At 45.0% G+C, this 25440-nt stretch overlaps 1 protein-coding gene across 1 annotated transcript in view; it reads right to left on the minus strand.

The window, feature by feature from the left end:
* The window catches only part of zmat4a (zinc finger, matrin-type 4a), a gene marked incomplete at its 5' end in the record, with an annotated part of 70576 nt that overhangs the window by 9816 nt on the left and 35320 nt on the right, over nucleotides 1–25440 (minus strand). Inside the window, 3 exons of the mRNA XM_083672888.1 lie at nucleotides 1423–1519; nucleotides 9406–9633; nucleotides 19264–19420. Coding sequence (XP_083529014.1) covers nucleotides 1423–1519; nucleotides 9406–9633; nucleotides 19264–19420 — 482 coding nt within the window. The remainder of the gene's footprint in view (nucleotides 1–1422; nucleotides 1520–9405; nucleotides 9634–19263; nucleotides 19421–25440) is intronic.

A 25440-nucleotide genomic window follows, 5' to 3' on the forward strand; every position in this document is an offset into this window, starting at 1 on the left:
GCAGGGTATAGGGTAGTAAGCGGTTTACGTTATTACAATCATTAGATACAGTCCTTATTTGACTTGTGTATTAATACAAACCGCTCGGTGCCATGAATATGCAATTACAAAGCATATTAATAATAATGTACACTACTGTTTTTAGTGTAATTACAGTCATTAAATTCACTGCACAGTTATATGGGCAACTTAATGTCAAGCGCGCATTGTGTTTTTCCCAGTGTTTTTTGCCCTGTTGTGATAAAGGACACACGAGACACACACAACAATAATATCCCTATCCTGTCTCCTCTCTTTCTGCAGAGTATTCCTACAGAGTATTTCTTTATTCTATCTGCTTAAACAGGCATACAACAATGACCTAAATACACCCATGATTCGCCAGAGTGGCGAGATGGAAAGGGAGGCTGAGGTCGTGATCTGCTCTGTGTGTGTGTGTGTGTGTGCGTGCGTGCGTGCGTGTGTGTGTGTGTGTGTGTGCAGAGAGCTCTGGGCTGCTGGGGGAGGGATCTGCACAGAAAGCCGCTAGCTCCAACGAAGCGTGCGTGTGGGGCGAGCGTGACTAAAACGCGGGGCTGTGAAAACGGCGTGTCACGTCTCCTGATGACTGCGGCCCCCGTGGCCACGTGTGGCCAGCAGGGAGCGCCCCCTGCAGGGGGGGGGGGTTTGAATCCAGGACACGTGCAGACCGTGGCAGCCTCTTCAATATACCACACCGAATGGCTAAAGCTCTGCCCTATAGCAACCCCACCCCCACCCCCACCCCCACCCCCATCCCCTGCAGCCCCTCTCTGCTACTGTAAACTCCTGTTTCGGAACAAAGGCTAGGTAGGTTTGAGTGTGTGAACCTTGGGTGTTGTAGGTCTTTAGAGAGGTCTGTTTGAGTTGGAAGGTCGGCTGCTTGTTGTGTTGGTGTCCGGGCACCGCCTGTTATGAGTCTCTGGATGTTTGTTGTGCCAATAAGCCTTGTTGATTCTGGGTTGCGCGCTCCTGTAGGCGCTGTGGCCAGCAATTAGCAGCAACGTGAAAGCAGTGGAAAAATGGCTCAATTAGACAAATTCCCTCCTTCAATTCTAATTGCTTTCAATAAGACTGAACTTAAATAGAAAAAGATCCAGAGATGCCTGCAGCAAGTCTGCAGCACACTCTGAGATGTTGCTGTCTCTGTCCCAGGCGGTCGGCTTTTCTTTCTAACTGTATCATCTATGCATGAAGCGTTGTGTACTGTACGTCTGATGTGGTATGTAAAAGCCGACTTGACAGCGCTCATTAAAATTCAAGGACATACACCAACAAAGGGAGAAAATGCTAAACAATGTACTTCTCAATCTAATGGAATACCAATTTACATTGCTACCTCTCACCATCTAGCAATATGAAATGAGTTTCGTTGCTATGCTGCACTGTGGGAAGAAGACTCACTTGTTTTGGTGCTTTGAGCCCTGCAGATGTGCATGGTACTGTGCCACGGAGTTCAGTGTGACGCTGCAGACTTCGCAGGTGTAGCTACGCTTCAGACCTGTAATGGCGACACAAACACAAAACACACGACATGTAGATTCATGGGCATTCAGGAACACCTTTCTCTAATGCTTTTCTGTGAATATTACCAACTGTAGCTGCCTGGACGATGGCCATAGTCGTTTTAAGCAATTCTGCACTTCATAACGCACACAATAACATTTTATAATTTTTTGTTGTATTTTGCATGTGGTGTGTGTTGTGTTGGTGTTTTGAAAGCCATGGAAGCTGAATAATAATTTCCTTTTTTTGGTACCCTGCGAAATGGACAACAAAGCTTTGGAACGTCATCTTAAACTAGCTATCATTATCAATTGGAAGAATGATGACAGTATTGCAGGAATTATGACGGCAACACACCATGGGAATAGAACGTGTGAGGCCTCATACTGATACCAAAACTCTGAGCTGAGAAAGTCTTAACGCCAAAAGTGACTGCTGATTATGTATTACACGCATTTTTCGACATTTCAGAGTCCTGGCCGTGTCATGTACTTACGGGATCAACTTGGGCGACACAGCACCAAAAGACACATTCAACTTTATTGAGCAGGCCTTTTCTTATTTTTGACCTCATACCACCCCACAATGCTGCTCACATTATATGTATAACTTCCCTCTGCAGATTGTCCTACAGTAGCCTATATGCAATCAATAGAGGTTTATTGGAAATGACAGTTTTCCACGCGGTGTCTGTAAATAAATACAGTTGGCGACGAGAGGGAGGAGATAACATCGGTCTCCATCTCCTCCTTACAGCTGCAGTTCAGAGCGCCAGGTCAGTGCTCCGTAGCTTGTTTTAAAGCTGCGCCCGGTCGACTCAACTGATTACCTCTTCTGATGGGAGAAGCGGAAAGCGGAGAGAATCAATTTCCGAGATGCGGACACTGAAATGTCATGCATTTCAAATCACACGAGTAAATAAGAACCATGATGATTGAGGCTGGGGTTGACGGACACCTGCACTTTTGGTTCCCCACGGGGACTGTGCCATTTGAGCCGGCTGGTATTTTACCGTGAAAAAAAACCCATCATCGCTTTCGTAGCGACCCCAAAAAAATAAGGCGTACTCCAAGATGTGGATGTGACATAATAATGAAGTAATGGAGTAAAAAAAATAATGGAGTAAAGAATAACATTTCTTTCTCCCCCTTCTGATGTCTTTGGTAGCTGTGAATGGTGAAAGCAGCAACTGTCACGAGTGGTAAACAGTTTCCTGCGTGTCGTCTGTGATACAGCACTTCAGCCTGTCCTGCTGCTATACAGAGTAAGCCCACTGTGTAATGGCTGCCATGTCACACTAATGATATGGTAGCATGAAAAATGCCCGCTCGCTTGCTCCTCTCTCTCCAAATTGAGTTAAAGCCATGAACAATGTTATGAGGGAAAGGCCACGGCAAAATAAATGGCCCTCTGCTGTCCCATCATCAAATCTGATCTTAGAAACCCCTCATCCATCTCAGCTCTCCGATGTTGATGAGCTTTCTCTATATATATCACGGCACTAAAACATGAACTAACTGACAAGAGGGAACCACTCTCAGACATTTTAACGTACATACGAGGACATAACTAAGACTGAACAAAGGAGCAGTGGCGGCTCGTTACGATAGGCACTTTAGGCACAGCCTAACGATCATTTGCTGTCAAAAAAAATGAGTTTTTTTCCTGTTGAGCTAACACAACAACAATAAATTCTGTATCTCTCTCTGAGTCACGCTACAAGCGTCTACAAGCGACGCTGGCAGTCGGCGTTACGTTCAAGATGGGATTTCAATGTATTTACTCAGGCACCGGGCGGGGCTAGCCTTACCCGCACCAATTAACAAAGGTGCGAGCCGCCAACTGCAAAGGAGGCCGTTTCTTTATAGAAACCAAATTATGTCCGACATCTTGTAGAAAGACGGCTCTGACGCTAAGTGCTCCTTAACGTCACCTTCATTTTCAAGAGGGACAGGCTGTTGTCCCTGAGAGGGGAGAACATCTCTCTCTCTACAGCCTATCCATCTGTTGATCAGCTTCTCCATATCCATGTGTCAGGCGACTGCCGCGAGGTTTGAGATTTCAATTTTGCGAGAGCCTCCCTCGACACCCTCGTGAACTGACATTAAAGCTGTGCAGCAGCAGCAGCAGCGGTGGAGGGGGTGTGCGCTCCACGGTGGCCCTTTTTGACAGCCCGCATCTCGCAAACGCTTTTTGAAAAGGTGAACGAATGTGTTGCGGCCTTCTGCATCCATCAACGCCAGCCACCTGAAGCACTCCCCGTGGTGCTGCCCCGCATGAGCAATGAACCGGCAGCCACCGCTGTGCCTCCACTGTGCTCGTGCTCATCAGTTTCCCCCTCTATTCTGGGGGCCTCCGTGGTGAGTCATGAGAGATCCATTTATTTTGGTTAAGTAAAAAATTGTCCCCAATCTGAGAACAGAGTAACAGGTAGAGGATAGAGTGAATATGGAGAACAATTGAAGCCTCTGTGCCCCTATCCCCACTTGATCTTCACCATAAATCTTGATTTTACCTCCACAGCCAAGGGTATAAGACCTTTCAGAGCCTAATTTGTTCCAGAGCCCAACTAATGAGACAGCCAGTGTTGTCCTCGAGCACACACTTGCTCTACTGTGTCCTATGTGTTTATGTAAAGATACCATCAGGGTTGGGGATTACAATTCAGTCCATTAAACATTTTTAAAAATGTATGAAGTAAAAAGCCTCTATTTTTCGGTTCAAGTTTATTTAAACGAAGAAAATCCCTGGATATTATCATTAACTAGGGGAGGCTGGTGGTGATACCATTCCTCATTCCATTCCATGCATTACAATTTGCAATGGGCCTGTCCTCCACAGCCTCTCCTGTGATGAGCATATCAACTTCCTGTAAAATACAGTACAGTATGTTGCTGACAGTAGGTCACAGTTTGCTGTTGTAGTACATGAAATTCAATTATAGCACATTAAGTCCATCACTTTGGTCACATCTGTCATGATGTCTGACCAGTCATTCCTGTCCTTCCCCCGTCTCTGGTGGCCATATCTTATTGCGGATGTTCAATTGAGCCCTTTCACCGGCTGTTCCTAATATAGCTTTGGTTGTCTTTATGCTAATTGAGAGCTATTGCCTCGGCCTTCAGAGGCAACAACAAAGAGACGGTGGCGATGTGATCGATCAACAGTGTGATCCACTGAGTGGATTGTTTATGAGCAGGGAAAGGTGGTACGGGTCCATGGTTCATGCTAAATTAACCACGAGCCATCTGCTCCCGCTCAGATGGCTCATCTCTAGCTCGGCTCCTCTCTGACTGCAGCAGAAGCACCCAGGCTGAAATAGCATATGTTAGCTCTGGTTCCCATTCCATTCAGGATGAATGGTACGATTGTTCAAAACCCCCGTGAGCTGGCCTATCGCCAGGCTATTACATTTAATGGGATTATAAACTGATCGTGAAATGAAACCATCATTCACTTGGTATCACCATCTCAGGATCAAGACATGTTTCAAAAGCATTCATTTTCTCCCCCTTGAAACAATATAAAAGGCTCGTATTCGTTGTCATTGAATCAAAGTGAAGATTGAGATCTCTCAAAAAAACGGGAAATGGAGGGTAATGGATTTAGTGGAATTGATGATCATGTTTGAAGCGATGTGCTGGTCTGTGTGTAATGTACGGCCAGTGGATTGAGTCACCTCCTAGGATGATGACATAACAGAGCTGTCCCCCGTGCCCTCTGGAAGAGGAGCTTGATCAGCTCTGTGTAATTTGCCAGTCTCTGAGCCTGCCATTAAGACAGTAATAGATCTAATTTAGGGTCAGGAGGAGTGGCGGATGTGGCGCCCAGACAAGAGAAATGGCTTGTGAATTGTGATTGCAGCCAGGGCCCCAGAGAGGAAGCTGCTGAGAGAGAGAGAGAGAGAGAGAGAGAGAGGAGGGAGAGAGAGGGAGGGAGAGGGAGGGAAAAAGAGAAAGGGTGGGGGGAGAGAGAGAGAGAGAGAGAAAGAGAGAGAGAGATAGAGAGAGACGTGCCAAATAACCTCTCCCGGACACGTCTCTCCAATTAAGGACTGGGATGGAGTCCGGAAAAAAACAATTTGTCGGCCTCCTCGATTGATAGGGCCGGCTATGGTCTAAATTACACACTTTGGAGGGAGCCGTAATCAGTAATGCAATCATATCAGACTGCATTAGATCTTCATGCGGCAGCTGTATGTGGGACAGATTGATAATCAGGACGAGAGGGAGATGTCTAGCCACATTGGCTCGGAGTCTATAACATACAGTACAGAGATGGTCCCCCGAGATGGTTCCAGAGAGCAGAGAGGTCACAGTGGGGTCTCAGCCTCACCATGTACCAGCGAGCCCTTTCTGCTCAGTAAGCATGTTCTGTTAGGGTAAGTACTGGAGACATGGAGAAGATTAAACCCCTTACATGGGGTTAGTTACAAAACAATGGTATGGTTTCCACTGCTGCAGTATCAGTGACATGATGAGTGTGGATGTAGAGGGGGGGGGGGGGGGGGGACAATAAAAGATAAAAGCAAGAGCAATTCTATGTGTGTCATCGGTCCACAGAGCCTGGGGCTTCCACCCTCCAAACCCCCAGGGGAACTACCGTTATCCGCCGGTGCACTGGAAACAAGGAAAATGTTACAATCTCCTCGCTTTCTCTCTTTTTATAAATGACTGCAGTGCTCTACTACAGAACACTCCGTCTCTCAGTCAGTGGTCCAAGACACAGAGGCAACAGAAACAGAGCCTGATGAGAGCAACAGACCAGAGTAAATATGTGCACCATAACCCAAAGCTATATCAAAGCCTTTTTTTTAAAGGAAGCCGGTTCATTCCGCTGTCCATCTTGGCGATGCCTCTTTGGGCGCTTGTTTTCAATAAGGAGACCAAACACTGTTTGTTTTTGGACATGTCGCCTATGGAAACGCAGGACAAAAACTGGCAACTCTACAAAAACTCCACTCACACCCAAATGACACGGATGAACAACTTTTCGTTTTTCATATCACTGAAGTCACACATCACTGAACGTTTTGTGCGGTCATTTGATCGTTAAAAGTTGTTGGCTAGAATGTTGTAATGGCTTAAAAAGACACTTTATTTGGCTCTGTCCTAGCCTTCTTAGCCTCCCACTCTAATCTTCTACACACGTTGCTAGGGAAACGGCACAAGAAAGACGTGAACCTAGCAACGTGAACCTAGCAACGACAACTGTCAGTAGCACTAATCTACAACTATGTGATAATTGGTCAGAAATCTATCCCCACGTGGGACTGGCGCCATCTTCCCTGTCTCTCGCAAAACCAGTAAATCAAGGGAGTGGCATATCTCTAGTATACACTATCTCTGGTTATATTCAAATCTAAATTATATCACTGAGATGAAAAAAAAGTTGCTCCTTTACCAGAGGCAACTTGGCCATAACTACATTTTGCATTGCAACTTAGTATATGATAATAATAATAAAACCAGTTAACTTAATCTATACTGTAGCATCCAAAAATGACTCTCAGAAGAGAACACCAAGATAATTCCTCTAAATGGACTAGGGAATAGTGCATACACCATGGAACAACTAGAGTAGATTTGATTCTAGATCTAGTAAATAGATCTCAAAACACAATTGTGATACAAACATATCAACAGTAGAAAGCATGTGTAGATTACATGAACTCACTTACTACTGTACTAACTACTCTAAGGTAGGTTCTGTATGCAGTGGAGGGTAGGATCCCAAAAGAACTTTCATAACCGGTGCTAGGTAAACAATAATATGTAGAGAATGAAAAAGCCTGCACAAGATATATGCCTTTAATACTGGCTCTGTATACGGGGAAGGTAGAGTAGCTATGAAACATTTAAACCCATCCTTTAGTGAGGTTTGTGCACCAGGTACTGTACTATACAGAGCTCCGGCAAAGCAGAGGCTCTGTGGGGAATTCTAAAACCCCAATTCTAAAAATCTATCTCTGAACACCAAAGATAATAAAGTGAGGTTACCAGGGTTTAAGATAGGTAACTAACACAGGGTTAAATGGAGCTCAGATCGAGAGAGAGTGTGGGATGTTGACATCAAAGAGAATAATAAACAAAAGGTTTTTTTATTTGTATTTTTTGTCTTGGTGGTAAATCAGAGCGGAGAACTGGGTAGGTAGGTACACACCCTTGCGGGTCATCTTCCACAATGCTAATGGGGTTAGCGTCCCATTGTTGATATAAGAGAGTGCTCTCACTCAGAAACAACAACAGCAGCAGTGGAGTGTTATATACCAATGTACGGGAACATCTCAAAAGCACCTCTCAATACTGTAGAACCTGGATGAATATTTCATCACCTGGCAATCTTCAAAGTCTGACCGACTGCGGATTTCTTCTTCAGCTGTACGGTTATTGGGCATCAGACAACTGTAAGCCTGTGTGTGAAGAGAACAATACTCCCAGGCAGAGAGAGAAAAAAGAAAAAAGAGAGGACAAAGTGAGAAGTGCTATTTCATTCGCACCGGAGGTGCCAAGAAAAAAGAGGAAATGGTCAAAGTGCTCGAGGTAGTAGCTCTTTGTGTAAAAAAGATGGGCTTGTCGGCACCATCTCTGCAGCCCCATGACTTAAAGCAGCCCATCTCCTGCCCGCTGTGCCCCTGCCCCCCCCCCCCACAGGGTTCACAATGCTAGTTTCTGTCTGTTAGGATGATTTGCCACTTCATTACTAATTGATAATCGCCGGAGAGAAAAGCTCATTAGGGTGAGGAGCTGAATACTGCCGCTCCATGCTGACATTTGCAGCCTCCCGTAATGACTGCCGTGACGTTACTGCGACACTCTGTTAGACACAAAAGTCCCAAAAATGGGCAATGAAGGTGAAGCAGATGGCTCTGAGTTATGGGCTTGTCAATATTCGGAGGGAAAGGCAGGCCGGCAGTCTTCTTCAGCCTGTAAGCGGAAAAAAAACGGTCTGTCTGGGAGGGTGAAGCATTCAGCTAGGGGTGCGGAAGAAAAGGAAAAAAAACCCAGATGGACTGCTTTGAGAGGAAGTGCTGAGCGTTATACTTAAACCGGGAAACAATCGTACATAAACTTGACACGAATGAATCACGAACATTGGCTTATTGCCATCCATCTTTCCTAATGCCCTACCGAAGGCACTTCTATACTGTATGTTAACTACAGTGTGTGTGTGTGTGTGTGTGTGTGTGTGTGTGTGTGTGTGTGTGTGTGTGTGTGCGCGCGGCCATAAAACCAAGAAGCTTAAAGAATGGGAACAGCCTACAGCCTCATCCCCCATGAGAACACATCTCAATCATAAGGCCTGGCTCGAATGCCACCTCATTTGGCCCGGACAAGCCAGAACCCACCTATCAGCCTTAAGTATCAATCAGCCCTTGTGGTGTTCGGGGGCTTAGATGTCCAATCAGATGTGAAGAGACATCCCACATTATGTCTGCTCATGCACCGCTACCCTTTACAACCCTCTGGGTTCCTCCTGGTGCCCTGGCAGCTCTCCCAACCGTCGGGTGGAATAATATTCTGTAATTGTTATTGACATATTGTGGCTAGGAGACAATAAGAGAGCACATTCTCTCCCCTCCTTCTAAAATTAACAGCCTGTAACGTGCTTCGCAGAGCCTAGGCACTTAAGAGTGGGGAGCCATGAGTCTGTGAGTCTCTCTCTCTCTCTCTGTCTCTCTGTCTCTCTCTCTCTCTCTCTCTCTCTCTCTGACAGACTCCCATGTCATTATACAACACCTGGTAATGGCTACATCCTGTGTCATTCCACATAACCTACAACACACACGCACGCACGCACGCACGCACACAGACACACAAACAAACACACACACACACACACACACACACCTGCTCCTTCAGGCCCTCCCAGTTTCTGTACCTTTCATCTCTCCCATGTCCAGGGTCTTCCCCAGCTGCTCCAGAAGGTCGGCACGCGCGGCGTTCTTCTTGTGCTTCTTGCCATCGTAGTGCTGCTGCGCCATGCCTGGGTTGTTGAACCAGGCGTTGCATAGCTGGCAGTAACGGTCTGAGTCCCGGCGCTGCCGTGGAGGAGAGGTCATGGGGGGCGTATCTGCCGGGGAGCTTTTCACAGGACTGGGCGGCACCTCTGAGGGCACAAACAAAACAAGTGTCAGTTTCCCGAAAGCTTCGTAGCTTAAGTAGTTTTCTCCTGACAACACAGCTGCAAAGCGGTGCGATAGTAACAATTGTAAAATCAACGTTTGCTGGTCAATGTTCTGGGTGTGAACGAACAAAATGTGTTAAATTAAGAACTTTGCTAGTCTAGGAGAAAAAAAAGTACTACTTCAGCGACAAAGCTTTTGGGAAACTGACCCCAGGAACACGCTGGATGGTTTCATCATCAACATGCTTAATTGCTTGGTTAACACTTGACCGAATCTTCGAAATGTACACTTTAGAATTCTCTGTGACCAAAAAATAAACTTCAAGACAACACAGCTTGCTAAAGGAGAAGCGTTGTTGCCGGGAGACAAAACAAATGTGAGACATTAATGAGCCATTGCATCACTCTGTGACTATGGCTACACAAGTGCAAACAAGTACAATACAACCCCTCGAATAACAAGCTGTTATCTCCATCGAAAACCTGAAGTAGAAATCCGAAATTGTACTTGGCAAAAAAAAAAGGGAAAAAAAGAAGAGCCTGCTCTACTTGAGGCTGCCCACTTGTGCCTTCATGCATGGGTACCACCATTAACCCCGAACAAACATCGCATTGCACAGCAGTGCGTTTCTATACACGGCACTGTGCTATCCATTTAATCAGTTTTAACACTTGAGTGGTCAGGCCCACCCTTTCTAAGTCAACATGTACAGAGGTCCCTGTTAGAAGGCATCAGATTCCATTACGTGCCACTGAGTCAGTCAACATTTCACAGTGGCAGCTCAAGTCTCATGAGTGCCATGACAAAAACTCTCACGGAGAGTGGTAAACAAAAGTGGGTTCGCACGATGCTCTTTCTAACGACACACTGTTATTCCCACTCGTCCGTGAGTCGAGTAGCATTCATGTGTAGTATGTGTAGCGTAGTATTCATGTCGTATGGAGTATCAGCTTTGTTTTGTTCAATTGGAGAAAAAAGTGTGGGACTTAAAACACTCGTGATAAGCAACCTATACTGTTTAAATATAGTATGATAGTTACAAAACTGGGCCATAGCAAAACAATAGACAAGGTAGGAGGTAGCTTTTGATCTGGAGTGGCTAGAAGTAGAGTGTCACTGCTCCATTGTTCTTGTTTTGTCACTTCTTGTCACTTATAAAAGGCACCTATAAGTTTATAACAAAGCCCTTGGTTTAGACAGCATCTAATTCAAGCAATTAGCTGCTGTAGCAGAAAGGATGACAGAATGAAGACGATGACAGAATATGAAACGGAGAATTAAGAGGCTGTAGGAGTTGGAAAATCAAAGAGTGTGAAATGTATATCATTTGTGAGGGATGACAATAGGGCCCAGAGAACAAAGGGGAAGCAAATGATTCATTTCAGGAAATAGAGATCATTTCATCAACATGGAGACGTGTTTTTTCCACCCTCTTTTCTTTGCTCAAAGAGACACGCCGATTCAAACTTTGTGTCTAATTGCGTCTTTCTTTCTTGCACATAATCTAGGAGAAGTATGTCCCTGGAAGCAAAGGAATTAATGAGTCACACTTCCAAAGGCCCCAGCCTAATGTGATGTGTAATTTTCATTGGCAAACACATAAGGCAATTTGTCTCATTTGCATTATGTGTCAGTGTACGGCAACATTGCATAATACAAGAAACACAAGTTAGATACTGACAGTTAGATACAGTACGAGCAATTTCAACGATTGTCTACGAAATGGCATCTGAAAAAAACAACATAACTTCAATTACTGTCCTGCAGAGAGCATTACTTTTCTTGTTATTTCACGGATGACTTGACTACTGTGACACACACAGTGATGTTATCACCATGTTTAATAATTTATGATAAGTAAGTCTGGGTTAGTTCCCCTGGATCATGCTGGTATTTCCACCTTCTGAGGTTTTGGGAGTTTTACCCATTTCTAAGGAGAGGCAGCTCATAGTTTAGGCTTTGACATTTACAGTACCCATAACAAAAAAAAAACACTGAGCTCTTCCAGGCCCATTTCATAAAAGCACATTATTGTCATTAGACTCTTCATATCTCTTTAAAGTTCAAGTAGCAAGTTTAAAAGAGAGAGATAAATGGAAAATCTATTATTATGGACCAGAAACCTGTCCCTAACCTCAAAGTTCTGAGACTGGCATACAATACCAAATGGTCAAATACCATTTTGGAAGATATAAAAGCCAGCAGTTTTAGTTTTTGGGAACAGACTGTGAGACTTCTCTGACTCTTCAGACGTGTACTGTATCACCTACTGTACTGTAGCATACTGCAGGTGTTCGTCAGTTGAACCATAAAATGGACAGCCTCTTGCAGAGGCGCCTGAGTGGTTTTGACTGTGTCTCGTTGTTGTTGTTACACCGTGGATATCAGCAGCCGCCAGCGGTGGCATATTACAGTATCGATTGGCTGCTCTGAGGTTTAGGGAAACCATCCATCAAATAGAGATTCTGGAGAAAAAGGGGTTGTGTTTTTTTTCTTTTTTTTTCTTTCAGTGAAAAGAAAGAATGACTTTTGTCGAATCTAGGACAGTTGTTGTTCATCCTCTGATCATCACAAAGGTAGATGACCGCTACTCCATAGAAACGAGGTAGGAGTAGCACACTGAAGAGGTGCTTGAAGTCTATACTAAAACGATGACACACGCGAGGGTGTACTTTATCATGCGCTGTATATCGGAGCGGCTGTGATGCGGTCAGCACAGCCGAGTTTCGCCAGCCATCAGAGCCGGTCTGATATCCACGATATAGCATGTATTATCGCTGGGAAATAGAAAATAAATATATCGTAAAAATGTATTACCAAAATACTAATAAACGTCGAACAGAAATGTTTACATTCTCAGAAATAACAACAGTGTAGCCATTAAGCAATGCATTGTTATGAGCACAAGCAAAGCTACAATGAAGCTATCCAGTGGCAGCAGTACCTCACAAACTACTACAAGCCATCATCAGTGCAACTTATCTTCAGGTTGCTTTCTAGAGCCCACTGTAATCATTAGGCATGAGAATGCCATCTGAATAATAATACATGCCGTTTAGCTGACACTTTTATCCAAAGCGACTTACATTGCAGTGAGTGCATACATTTCAGTATATAGGGTCCCAGCAGGAATCCAACCCACAACCTAAGCGTTGTTAGCGCCATGCTTTACCGACTGAGCCACAGAGTATATTTATGTATGAATAGAGTATATGAATAGGCCTGCTGCATTCCTCAGACACTCAGTCCAGAGCCTTTTGCTCTCAAAACCAACTCTGCACAAGTCGCTCTAGTTTGACCTAAAGTCCTCACTAGAGTTGGATTATCCTCATTCATAACCATCTTTGTTTTGGTGGGACAGCTAACTGCATGGTTCTGTGTAACAGATTTCCAGCCCCATATAGATAAGTGCAGAGCAGGATGTAAGCGCCTTTCTTTCTACCATTTAGAGCATCATTAGACCCATACTGTTTCCACCCCCCTGTGCTTTTTATTTTGGAGTTTCGGTAGAGATGCTGAGCTTGCTCGCCCATCCCCAAGAGGCAGATGGTGTCCAGCGTCACTCAGATGGCCCGTGACAATGTATCGACGTACCCACTGTGTAAAGGGCACTTTAAAAATCACTTAGAAGGGCATCAATTCTCCGGAGCAGAGAGATATTTATAGTGTCTTGGATTGAAGAGAACAACAAAAGGGGAAACAGACGGAGGAGACAACCGCTGAGAGGAAGATGGACCTGTGACCTTTGCATTCAAGGACAGAGCATACACTGTTGATTGGCAAAGGGGAAGAAATTGGCACAAAGCAGTTACTGATTCTCAATTTGTTCCTGCCAAATGACAAGGGGGACTGACTCAGTTTGCTGTCATGAGGAAACAAGAAAAAGTGATGAGAAGGGGTGGTGGGGTGGGAGGGGGGCTCAATATGTTGCCTTCCTATATTCCTTCCTTCCACGCTTGGTTTCGTCCTTCTGTTCATCAAAAACCCAAATTCACTTTGTAACTAAAAAGGCTCACTGAGGCTGACACTCGCTGCCATAAGATTTGAGACATCCTGATGTTTTTTACCCGCTCATTATCTCTAAAGCAGTAATTGTTGCTGAGAGTAACTTTCTTTTTGAAAATAAGAAAGGTAGGAATCAGTTAGACTGATGACCTTCATTTATAATCAAGTCAAGGAGACATCATAGCAGGCTATTTTCTACTTTATAGCTGTCGAATTAGTAGAAAAACAGTATGCCTGGTTGTGTATTTGTGTGTTTGTAATACTTATAAGCTTTTTTTGTTTGACGAGGTGTAAAGGTGAATTTATTTGACTTGTTTTGTTTTCTTTTAATCATTAAATCGTAGTTCAATCGTAGTTGAGATATACCCTGAACTTTAGTTAGGTACCATGGTGTTTCTGGAAATTAAAAACATTTCTTATTAAGATAACATTCACACTCAGATTATTTATTACCCCAGGGAGATGCATAAAAAATGTATTTATTAAGTTACATTGCAGACCAATTTCGATGGAATAAAATTTAGTCTATCAGGAGAGAGGGTGAAATGGGCCATTTCATTTTTTATTCCTGCAATGGGTATGCAAATAACCAACATAGCTACAGATGCTAAATTAATGCTGCATTTCTAACAGCCAACCTCAAAAAACAATGCACATTTTCATCGTCTTTGAGGCACCCCCCCCGCCAAAAAAACAAACCTTCACCTTTGCTCCAACTAGAGATTAAGGAAGGTGGACCTAGTGTGCACAGAGAGAGACGCACAGTGCTGTCTTATTCAGGGTGAAACAAGTTATAAAACCGGTGAGATTCAGCATCTGTTGGATCAAAAAGAAGAAGGATCAAAGCGCTCTGAATCCATGAGCAGTTTCCACAATGCCTTCCCTTTTGGGCTTTCTATCTCCACTTCCTGCCTTATCCCCCTCTGTATTACTGAACAAACTACAGATTTTCTCAGGACACATTTTTACCTGGGCTGTGAGGCGAGACCACTGCAAGCTGTGCAGTCCGTGAAAAATAAACAAACACAACAGTGCTCCCTCAAGTTGTACAACCATGCACTACAAAGGTTAGTCCAGGCTGTTGTAGATAAGGCTGCACCTGCACTGGAGACTAGGAGCTGGATAGGTTTGATAATGACAACTGGGCAAGTCTATGGTCACGGTAGTGAGAACATGTCTTTAGGATTTGTAGTATCCTACAGTATTACAGAGGAGTATTAAGGCTAAACTACCGCACTGCATTAATGGAAGAGAAATTTACTGTGATCATATAATGGCCCTTTAAGTGTACGGCTAGCATCCTATTGCCTATAATGATGCTAACATCCAGGGTTGTAAACTATAGAATGTGCAATCTCCAAAGGCATTTCACAGCTATCTAGAATGAATGCAGTACTAATAGAAAAAAATGAAAAAATAGATTCCAGCGTGACACTGGTTGTAGCAGTATAAGACATTCATAGTAGCTACTGTGTTTATAGCCTACTGGAGTCTGGAGTCAGGCCAGGAATTTCCAGTATAAGCTGGCAGCCATGCACAGAACAACCCGATTAGTCATTTAGGGAATTACAGGACATATAAGCGCCTGTGTTTATATAAGAATACTAATAGCAAATTAACATCCGTTCAAAGGTGGGCCGACTCAAGGCAAAAAAACGACATAATTAACACAGGAAATTGGACTGCTTATCATGCTAACGATTAACCTACAGTACGACTTTACAAGGCATGCACATACTGTATATAGGTCACTGATCATGATTTTGTGCATATTACTACAACCATGTCCATGAGAATCTCAAATGAAAAGGGCAAAATCATTTATACAGTCATATACACTCACTGAACACTTTATTAGGAACACCCGTACACCTTCTCATGGTGGAGGGGGTGTAATGTAGTGGGGAATGTTTTCTTGGCACACTTTGGGCCTGTTAATACCAATCAATCATCGCTTGAATGCCACAGCCTATTTGAGTACTGCTGCTGACCATGTGCATCCCTTCATGGCCACAATTTACCCATCTTCTAATGGCTACTTCCAGCATGATAATGCACCATGTCACAAAGCGAAAGTCGTCTCAAACTGGTTTCATGAACATGACAATGAGTTCAGTGTTCTTCAGTGGCCTTCCCAGTCATCTGATCTGAATCCAATAGAACACCTTTGGGATGTGGTAGAATGGGAGATTCACAGCTGGAAAGTGCACCTGAAAAATCAGCAGGAACTGCATAATGCGATCATGTCATCATGGACCAGAATCTCAAAGGAATGTTTGCAACATCTTGTGGAATCAATGCCATGAAGAATTGAGACTCTTTTGAGAGCAAAGGGAGGCCCTACCCAGTATACAACAAAAATGTAATTGGAACTTGGATCAAAAGCACTGTGATCCTACAGTACACAGCTGTGTCTTGGTTAGAATGTAGTCTGTATCAGTTACTCTGTAGATCGACCTCGGTCTGTGGTTGTGTGGGGATAGAACAGAATGCAGTGGCCATTCCTGGGTCTTTGGGTTTTATTGGCTGACGCTGACGGGCGCAGGCGGGGACAACCGCGTTTCCCTGGAGACGGGGCAGGTCAACGGATGCGCTCGGCCATTCTGCTAACGTTCGTTATGTAGAAATCAATAGCTCAGCTCCCTCCTGTCCCTGATGCCCCGGGATTTATCTTCCTGACATTTTCTACTTGTGGCAGCAGACACGTACGGTAGATTGCCTGGGTTGTTGCGAAGAATGTTGGTGTTCTACCATCATCAGCCTTTCATCAATTTGCGACTGAGTTAATTTTGTGACATGATGTGACAAGTTTATGACAGAGAAACAGGGAAACATACTCTCAATGCAGAGAGATTCTTGTACAAGAGATGAGTGTGACTCTGTAGTCTCCTGTTTTGTGAAAGGTGCGGCTGAGGCGTCTGCGGTTTGCTGTCAGGCAAGGGGGGAGGAGGAGGAGAGGAGGGGAGGGGAGGGGGGGGCGGGTTTGGGGGGGGCTGTAAGCCTAGGTCTCGTGTTTGCCAGGGTGTCAGTGCGATTGATCGCTCCGTTCGGCCTCCCTCGGTCGGGGGCTGCCGTGTCTTCTGTTGTGAACCGTTGGCCACAGATGGCACGCTTAACGACAGGATCCGTCAGTGACAGAGATAGATGACAGGAGCCAAGAGCAGACGGGGGGGACGGGGACGGGGACGGGGGGGTCTGTCTAACTACTGCTAAATCAGCATACTCACAGCAGACCACTGGAAGTTTGGGCCGTCGAGATGAAGGAGCCAAAACTACAGCGTAGGACACTAAACTGGGTGCACACAAGCTGATGAATGTTTACCAACAGTACCGCTCGGTGTGTTCAACTTTGGATCATTGCACTGCAGATTCCGTAATGTCTGCAGATTCCGTAATCCCTACCATGACGCAGAGCAGAGCACAACTTCCAGTTGGGCAAATAAAGCAAAGGGCAAAAACAAGCTGTGTCGATGACACACCGCTGATTGCAGACCTTGATTGCAGCATGTTACTGTTTCTCCTGTAACCGAGTTGACCCCCCTGGAGCTGCTGGCTGCTGCAGGCGGAGAAGATGATTACAGTATGTCATCACCAACATCAAGGCCGTGGAAGAGGTGTGTGTATGTGTGTGTGTGTGTGGTGGGGGGGGGTTCAGAGCCTTGATGAGGGCTGCAGGGACATGCGTCACCTTGCTGGGACAGGGGCTCTGGCCTTTAAACTACTGTACCTCCCTCCAGGTCTTCACCACCTCCTTATCCTTACCTAACACATACCTATACTCACATACCCATGACCAACCTCCCCTTTAATTGTCAAGACATCATCTTCTTCACACTTAACAGCAGGAAAAGGGAAAAGACCTTGTTTTAAAGTGCAGAGTGTGGAATGGGAAACCAGGCAAATTAAACGTGTGTCACATACTGTATACAGACACACACACACACACACACACACACACACACACACACACACACACACACACACACAGTCGGTATGACTTATGGACTTTTAGTCAGATGCTTTATTTAGTCTTAAAAAAAATTGGAATCTTTTGAGTATGGGGCCACTGCAGTACACACACATTTGTACTGACTTATGTGCTCCTCTTTTTTTTTGGGTCAATTACCGCCGAGGGCAGGGCGGTGGCAGACATTGATGTGCAGTGAAAGGGTGACACAGCATGTCTCCTGCACAGCTTTGCCCTCATCCTGTAACCCTGTCATTGTACTGAGAGAAAGGGGGATGAATAAGAGAGGAGGAGAGGAGGAGAAGAGCAGAGTGTTCTTTAAACACAAACCCCCCTCCTTTCAGATTTCTGCTCTGCTTTAGATGTTTTGGGCAATTGGCTACACTTAGAATAGCCACAAAGAGACATTTAAGTCACACCGACAGACAAACACATACTGAGCAGAGCAATATTGGTCTTGGTTTTGGACTGGAGTAGGCTTTCTACTATAAATCAAATGCACATAACTGAATGTAAAAACTATTGCTGCTTCTCCACCGACCGGAATATTGGTTTATAATGGCCCCTTTTTAATAGCCCCGTCAAACAATAACAACATAGGATTTAACACCAAGGTAAAATAAAAGTTTTGTGGAAAGATACCTGAAATGATAAACGAGCCAAAACAAATATCTGCGGCCTGTATGCAAATTGCCAAGAACCTCCAACAAACAAACAAAACAAAAGCTCAAGGTTTCTGTATCCCATCCGTAGCCCATTACATATTCCGGTCTCAGGTGTTGGATCAGGGAATGATCTGATTATAGAAGTTTGGTGCTTTTCTCATATCCAAATTTCCCCCGTGACCGTCTTTTATTGTTCTTTCAACTGCCAATTTGAAAACAGACTCAAGGCGAGCAGCTGCTGGGGTTTACCATGACCACCAGACTTTCCCCTCACCCAGAGGTGTGCTGCAGATGGTAATTAAATCGAAACAAAACACCCCCAGATAGGATGAGATTCACCAGTCCACACAAACTAACACTAATGTAGGTGAGCTGTTTTTTGGCTGAAGTGTGAAGACACCTGTTGGTCTGAACAGCTGCTCTCCTTCCACCGCCTTTCTGTATTGTTGTCTACATCATTCAGCTCAATGGGACAAGACACATATGATTTTCATCTCGGCTGGTATTGCAGGTCTGTTAATCTGACAAAAGGATACGCATGTTGTGATTAGGGTTTCAGGTCAACAAGGGCAGAAAGTGTCGATGTCGAGGAGTTCGAGTTATAAAGAGAGAGAGGGAGATAAAGAGAAAGAGAGAGAGAGGGAGGGAGAGAGAGAGAGAGAGAGAGGGAGGGAGAGAGAGAGAGAGAGAGAGAGAGGGAGGGAGAGGAAGAGAGAGAGAGGGAGATGCAGAGAAAGAGAGAGAGAGGGAGAGAGAGAGGGAGAGGGAGGGAGAGAAAGAGGGAGAGGGAGAGAGAGAGAGACAGAGAGGGAGAGAGAGAGAGAGGGAGAGAGAGAGAGGGAGAGGGAGGGAGAGAGAGAGAGAGGGAGAGGGAGGGAGAGAGAGAGAGGGAGGGAGAGAGAGAGAGAGAGAGAGAGACAGAGAGAGACAGAGAGAGACAGAGAGAGAGACAGAAAGTGAGAAGCCTACTGTACCTTTGGCTGTGATGGCAGGCTGCTCCCCCAGCAGCAACTTTAGTCTCTTGGCATGGATTTTACCCTGGTAATGTGACTGTGCCACCACTGCCGAGGTGAAGGACATGTTACACAGCGTGCAGCACTTGTTTTTGTCCACGTCGCCCTCCTCACTGCCCTGGAAGAAGGAAAAGACACACACACACACACACACACACACACACACACACACACACAGACAGACACAGACACACACACACACACACACACACACACACACACACACACACACACACACACACACACAGACACATACACACACAGGTTCAGTCAACTTGGCAATCAGCAGCACATCAAAGTCAACCATGACAACTCTCAGCTTGAAGGGTTTTTTCATCCAGGAAGTGTGACCTCTAAATATCCACCAGTGGTATCACCTTCCAGAATGGGCTGCTTCATTACAACAACATAAACCATTTTATTTGCAACACCCTAGCGCGCTGCCATGGTAACATTCCATGTCCTGTTTTCCGGCAGAAATAACTTTCAGCGCTTATACTGTATATATATATATATATATATACAGTACCAGTCAAAAGTTTGGACACACCTTGCCAAGAGTGTGCAAAGCTGTCATCAAAGGAAAAGGTGGCTACTTTGAAGAATCTAAAATATAAACCATATTCTATATATATGTAGGGCCTCCCTTTGCTCTCAAAACAGCCTCAATTCTTTGTGGCATTGATTCCACAAGATGTTCCAAACATTCCTTTGAGATTCTGGTCCATGATGACATGATTGCATCACACAATTCCTGCAGATTTTTCAGGTGCACTTTCAAGCTGTGAATCTCCCGTTCTACCACATCCCAAAGGTGTTCTATTAGATTCAGATCCGGTGACTGGGAAGGCCACTAAAGAACACTGAACACTGAACTAACCCTAACCCTATGAAACCAGTTTGAGACGACTTTCGCTTTGTGACATGGTGCATTATCATGCTGGAAGTAGCCATTAGAAGATGGGTCAATTGTGGCCATGAAGGGATGCACATGGTCAGCAACAATACTCAAATACATCGCGTTCAAGCGATGATTGATTGGTATTAACAGGCCCAAAATGTGCCAAGAAAACATTCCCCACACCATTACACCACCTCCAACATTGAGAAGGTTGGGTGTTCCTAATAAAGTGTTCAGTGAGTGTATATAGTACAGTCTAATCCAGTGCCAGAAAATAGAGATTTTTGAGCTGCATGGTGCTTGGGGGGCAGATGTACATTGAGCACATCAGTAAGCTCGATTGCCACAGCTCCAGGCGAAGGCAGTAATTTGACACTACTCCTGGGCTGAATCATTTGGGTTCCTGGTGGGATGCAAATGGAGGCAATTCAGCAGTTGAGAAGTGCGAGAGAGAGAGAGAGAGAGAGAGAGAGAGAGAGGGAGAGAGAGAGAGAGAGAGAGAGAGGGAGAGGGAGAGAGAGAGAGAGAGAGGGAGGAGTGATGGCAGGCCTCTTCACGAGACTCCATCTGTGCAGGCTGCAGCGGAACACATTACCCTGAGAGAATGCACAGGGAGGAGAGGAACTTGACATACAGCGGGAGATGGATGCTGTCATTTATACAGGGGCAGAAGAGGGAAAACGCCATCCCACTAGACAGGCTGATAGTCGGGGAAGAATGAAACGTTGTCGAACTTTCCACTCAAGCCTGATTAAGTTCCTCTGTTCATCTCCTTGCCAAATTGTTAGGGGTATAACCAATATGAACAGTCTATTTGCCAAGGAATATGACCATTGTACACTATGTACAGTAGCTTAACGCGCCATCCACTGTACTGCTGCATTGAAAGGCCTTTAAAAGACCCACATGTGACATATACACATATTTGATATACAGTACAGGGTCAACTCAAACACAAGACATCGGTTGTATGCATCTTCCAGAACTTTCCCTCTGGGAGCATAGGACAACATGACAGAGGAAGTGATATGCCATCCACACTGTGTACATACTGTGTAGGCTACACTGTGACAAGAGGTTTGTGCTTTAAGGCAAAGTCACACACACGGCATGGCACCAGAGCAAACACACATCTCTTTACACAGCCGTGACACTACCATCTCCCCCTCCACTGCTGCTGCTGTACGGATGGGAAGCCTTGATGGTGCAATATGCATGGTCTGCTGCCTGCTCAGAAACAGAGAAGTCGTATATTTCTCCGCAGCTGTATAATCTGGGCCAGATCAGCCCTTTATGTGTGGATAGTGAGAGGACAAAGGCAGAGTACCCCTCCCACAGAATGAGCACTGAAAGCAGGAGGAGGAGGCAGAGGCATGCCTGAACACTACTGCACTGTGAGTCACTCAGTGACACACACTCAGTGACACACACACACACGCATACACACACACACACACACACACACACACACACACATGCCCTTGGCCACGTCCTTTAGTGCTTTCTCTCTCTACACACACACACACACACACACACACACACACACACACACACACACACACACACACACACAACCCTTATACCAACCTACTCTCTGTTAATGCTGCAGACTACCAGCTCTCATGACCTCATACCCGCTCGGAATGAATATAAATAGATTGTTAAACGGGACCTGAGTGTAGCAGGAAATGAGACCTCACATAAATATATCAAAGAGGCATCATTTCATGGTTAATTAATACAATATAAATGAGAGTCTGTAATTGCAGGAGAAATCTAATTAACGCTGGTAGCTATACTTAGCTGCCATGCCAGGTTGATGTTGGTACTTCGCCATTAGGCGGAATGAAGTCTATCATGAGGAAGGCACTGTTATGTGCATTGGAATGCATTTGTGTGGCACACAACTAAAAAACCTGCAACCTCAGCAAAAATAGATGTCGTAAAAAGAAAACAGACACAAATCTTATCTGCCCATATTTCAGCATGTGTAGTTAGGTATTTTTTTTGTAATCTCAACGCAACGTTGAAAATAATTACAGTTCTGCATTGGCAGAAGATATAGTGCAGCGCTGCGCTTGGCGAGGAGCGTGTTGCTGCTGAGAGAAAAGGTACATTACATTGCACTTCAGCAGAAAGGGGGCCGCCTCCCATTCATGCATGGCGTAATAAAATAATCTTTTTGATTTGCGGGCAATCAATTCTCTTTGCTGTCAACGCCGAGCGGCACTTTTTCATCGTAGTTTAAGCAAAGCCACGTATCCTGGCACGCCTTTCATGTGTGCCATAAAAGAGGAGATATGTGATGTCTTACTGCACTTTTAGATGTGCCGCTGTATTTCTCTTCCAGCGTCTGCATCAACAACAATCACATGGTGTTGTGCTGTCCAGTGAACTAGACTCTCAGACTGTCTAGGAAGGGAGTGTGTGTGTGTGTGTGTGTGTGTGTGTGTGTTTGTGTGTGTTTGTGTTTGTGTTTGTGTGTGTGTTTGTGTGTGTTTGTATTTGTGTGTGTGTGTGTGTGTGTGTGTGTGTGTGTGTGTGTGTGTGTGTGTGTGGGTAAACTCCTCAAGTTGAAAAACCCCAAGCTGGACCATCAAATTGTTAGCTTTTTCCGTGTCGCAGCTGGTCAACATCAGGTGTTTTTTCGGAGGGCGGTCGTGTGTGTTTGCAACACCGAGATTGTGTCTCGGCGCGAGCTTGTGAGGGAGGAAGACTTTCACAGCAGCATGACACCGGTTACATCTGCTCCTGGCTGATATGATGCTTGGGGTTAGCCTCTAACTGCAGGCCGGGCCAGGCCAGGCTAGAGAGGGAACACGTACTGCTTCAGCTGAGCTCCCCCTGGGCAGATCCAGGAAGTAGGACAGCCAAGTGCAAGGGTACATGAACAAAAAAGTTGATCCTAATATAGACTGGGACAATGCAGTCTATTGCTGTCAGCCAGCCGGGCAGGCAGGGCCATACAGGGGAGCGCTAAGCAGCCCAGACACAGTCATCACGGCTACTCTCATCTCACACACACACAGACAATACTCTGACCTTCACGTTAGACAGCGAGCCAAGTATCAACAGAGACAAAGAAAGGGTTTGCAACGGCTGCAGTTCCATCGGAATGAGGTCTGGAGACCAGGAGTTGAACTTAGGAAATGCTGATCACAGCAACCTGGTTACAGAAACAGAAAGAGTACAGCTGGGAAAGGTATTTATCTTTTTAAATCTCGGAACCCAGAATCTAATCTCGAGAGTTTAATTTGGTGAGACTATTTCTATTTATGTTTTGTGGAAAAGGATGATTATGAATTCTAAAGTGACATTTATTATTCTGTGCAGTTTTACATGAAATGTGAACATTGTAGTCTCACTGACACTGATCATCTATTATTAAGCAATTCGTTGTTTTTAATCTTTCTCTTGGCTATTCTGTGTCTAATGAAATTACAAAGCACTCTTACAAAGTACATATGCAGACTGGTCTCCTGCGCAAATGATGTACCTATACATGATAGTATGCATTCCCAAATGTGTGTCCTGGTTGACGCTTCAAGCTATACTGGTAAGTGAATACAGAAGGCAGAACGTGTTAACAGCTTGCCTTGCCTTGCAACCCACACCCTCGCTGGCTCATTACTGTTGCTAATGCTAATGTCCCCTTGACAACTAACGCTTACCTTAACCACTCAAAGTGAATGCCTAATACTGCCTAACTACCACACAATTCAAAGTGAATAAAGATGAACTTCTTACACAAGTCAAGAAAAAATAAATGAATTCACTAAATTCACTAATCCTAACCTGTAATTTCAGTTTTTCCGTCTGTCATCCGTCGACCAGGAGTGTGTACTATCGTGCAACTGGGAATGTGTACTATCGTGTACAGGTACACGATTTAATTAGGAGACTGTGTTGCAGATACAATGTTGCAGATACCACCCAGCAGAGGGACTGGCATCAAGGATATTCTGATTAGGAGCTCTGAGAGTTCTCAGCTCGCAAGCTGCTGCACTGATTGCAAAGTCAGCGAGTTTAATTAACCATAAAATGCATTGGGTCTTAATGAATATTATTTATGACTGTTTTAGAAAGTTACTCATAACACTCTTGATGGTAACGATGGTGCCACATCAGCGCCAAAATAGACCCCTCAGAATTAATGTAATTAATGAACACTGTGGGGATGAGATTAAGCCTCACGAATCAACACACCCTCCTTTCATTAAAAAGTGTATTTACAGTTACAGAGCCTTGTGTGGTGATAACCATAGTGCTTGGGAGCAGAGAGCTTACAGTAACAATAGACGTACAGTATACATTCAAGACAGAAAACACAAATGAATAATATTGATTCCTTTATAATTCTGCTATGTATTTGGTCATTGCTAAGGTAAAAACAAACGAAACAGTGCACTTCAATAGTGTGTACTTATTATGCCCAGTATCCTTTATATACACAAAGACAACAAACAAAGACTGTTTATTGGCCATGCAATCAATTCTCATCAATTGTTGGAATGTGGTCATTTTTGCACACACTCCCCCCCGAGACAACACACACACACACTGCACATCCCCCCTCCGAGACAACACATGTGCACACCCCCAAGGGAGAACAGAGCTCTGGGCACAGGGTCAGCCATATTCCAGCACCCCTGGAGCAGTTAGGGGTTAAGTGCCTTGCTCAAGGGCACAACGGCAGTGGTAGGCACCTGGATATGATGCCAGTAACCCTCCAGTCACCAGCTCACATCCGGCTCCCTCCTGGACCGGGGATCGAACCAGCACATATGTCTGTTCCTCTCACTCTCATACAGGTGTCCGTCCACGATTGGCCTGCCAGTCCCATCCGTCATCATTCGCGCTCCTGTTCCGGACCAATCAACCGTCCGTCCGTCTATTTAAAGCCCTCTATTTAAAGCCCCTGTTTGGTGTCCATTGTTGAAAGTGAATTAACCAAGCCAAGTACATTGATAGTTGTTTCTTGGTTTGATTTAAAACTACACACGGTGTCGTGTTTTGGTTTGGTTTTTACGCGCAGGGATAAGGGGTTTACTCTGCGTCACGGAGCCGTCTCTTTGTTATAAACACTAGGCTAGGAACGGGTGCCTTGGTGGAGGTGAGAGTGCTACTGCTGTGCCCCTCCCATTAGAGATGAGACAGGATGTTGAGGTTGTTTCTGAGGGGGATGATAAGCCCCCTGCTACCTTGCCTCGATATGACCCTCTTCCCTTCCCTTTCTT

This window comes from Argentina silus, assembly GCF_951799395.1.
Source record: "Argentina silus genome assembly, chromosome: 7".
Taxonomy (NCBI): Eukaryota; Metazoa; Chordata; class Actinopteri; order Argentiniformes; family Argentinidae; genus Argentina; species Argentina silus.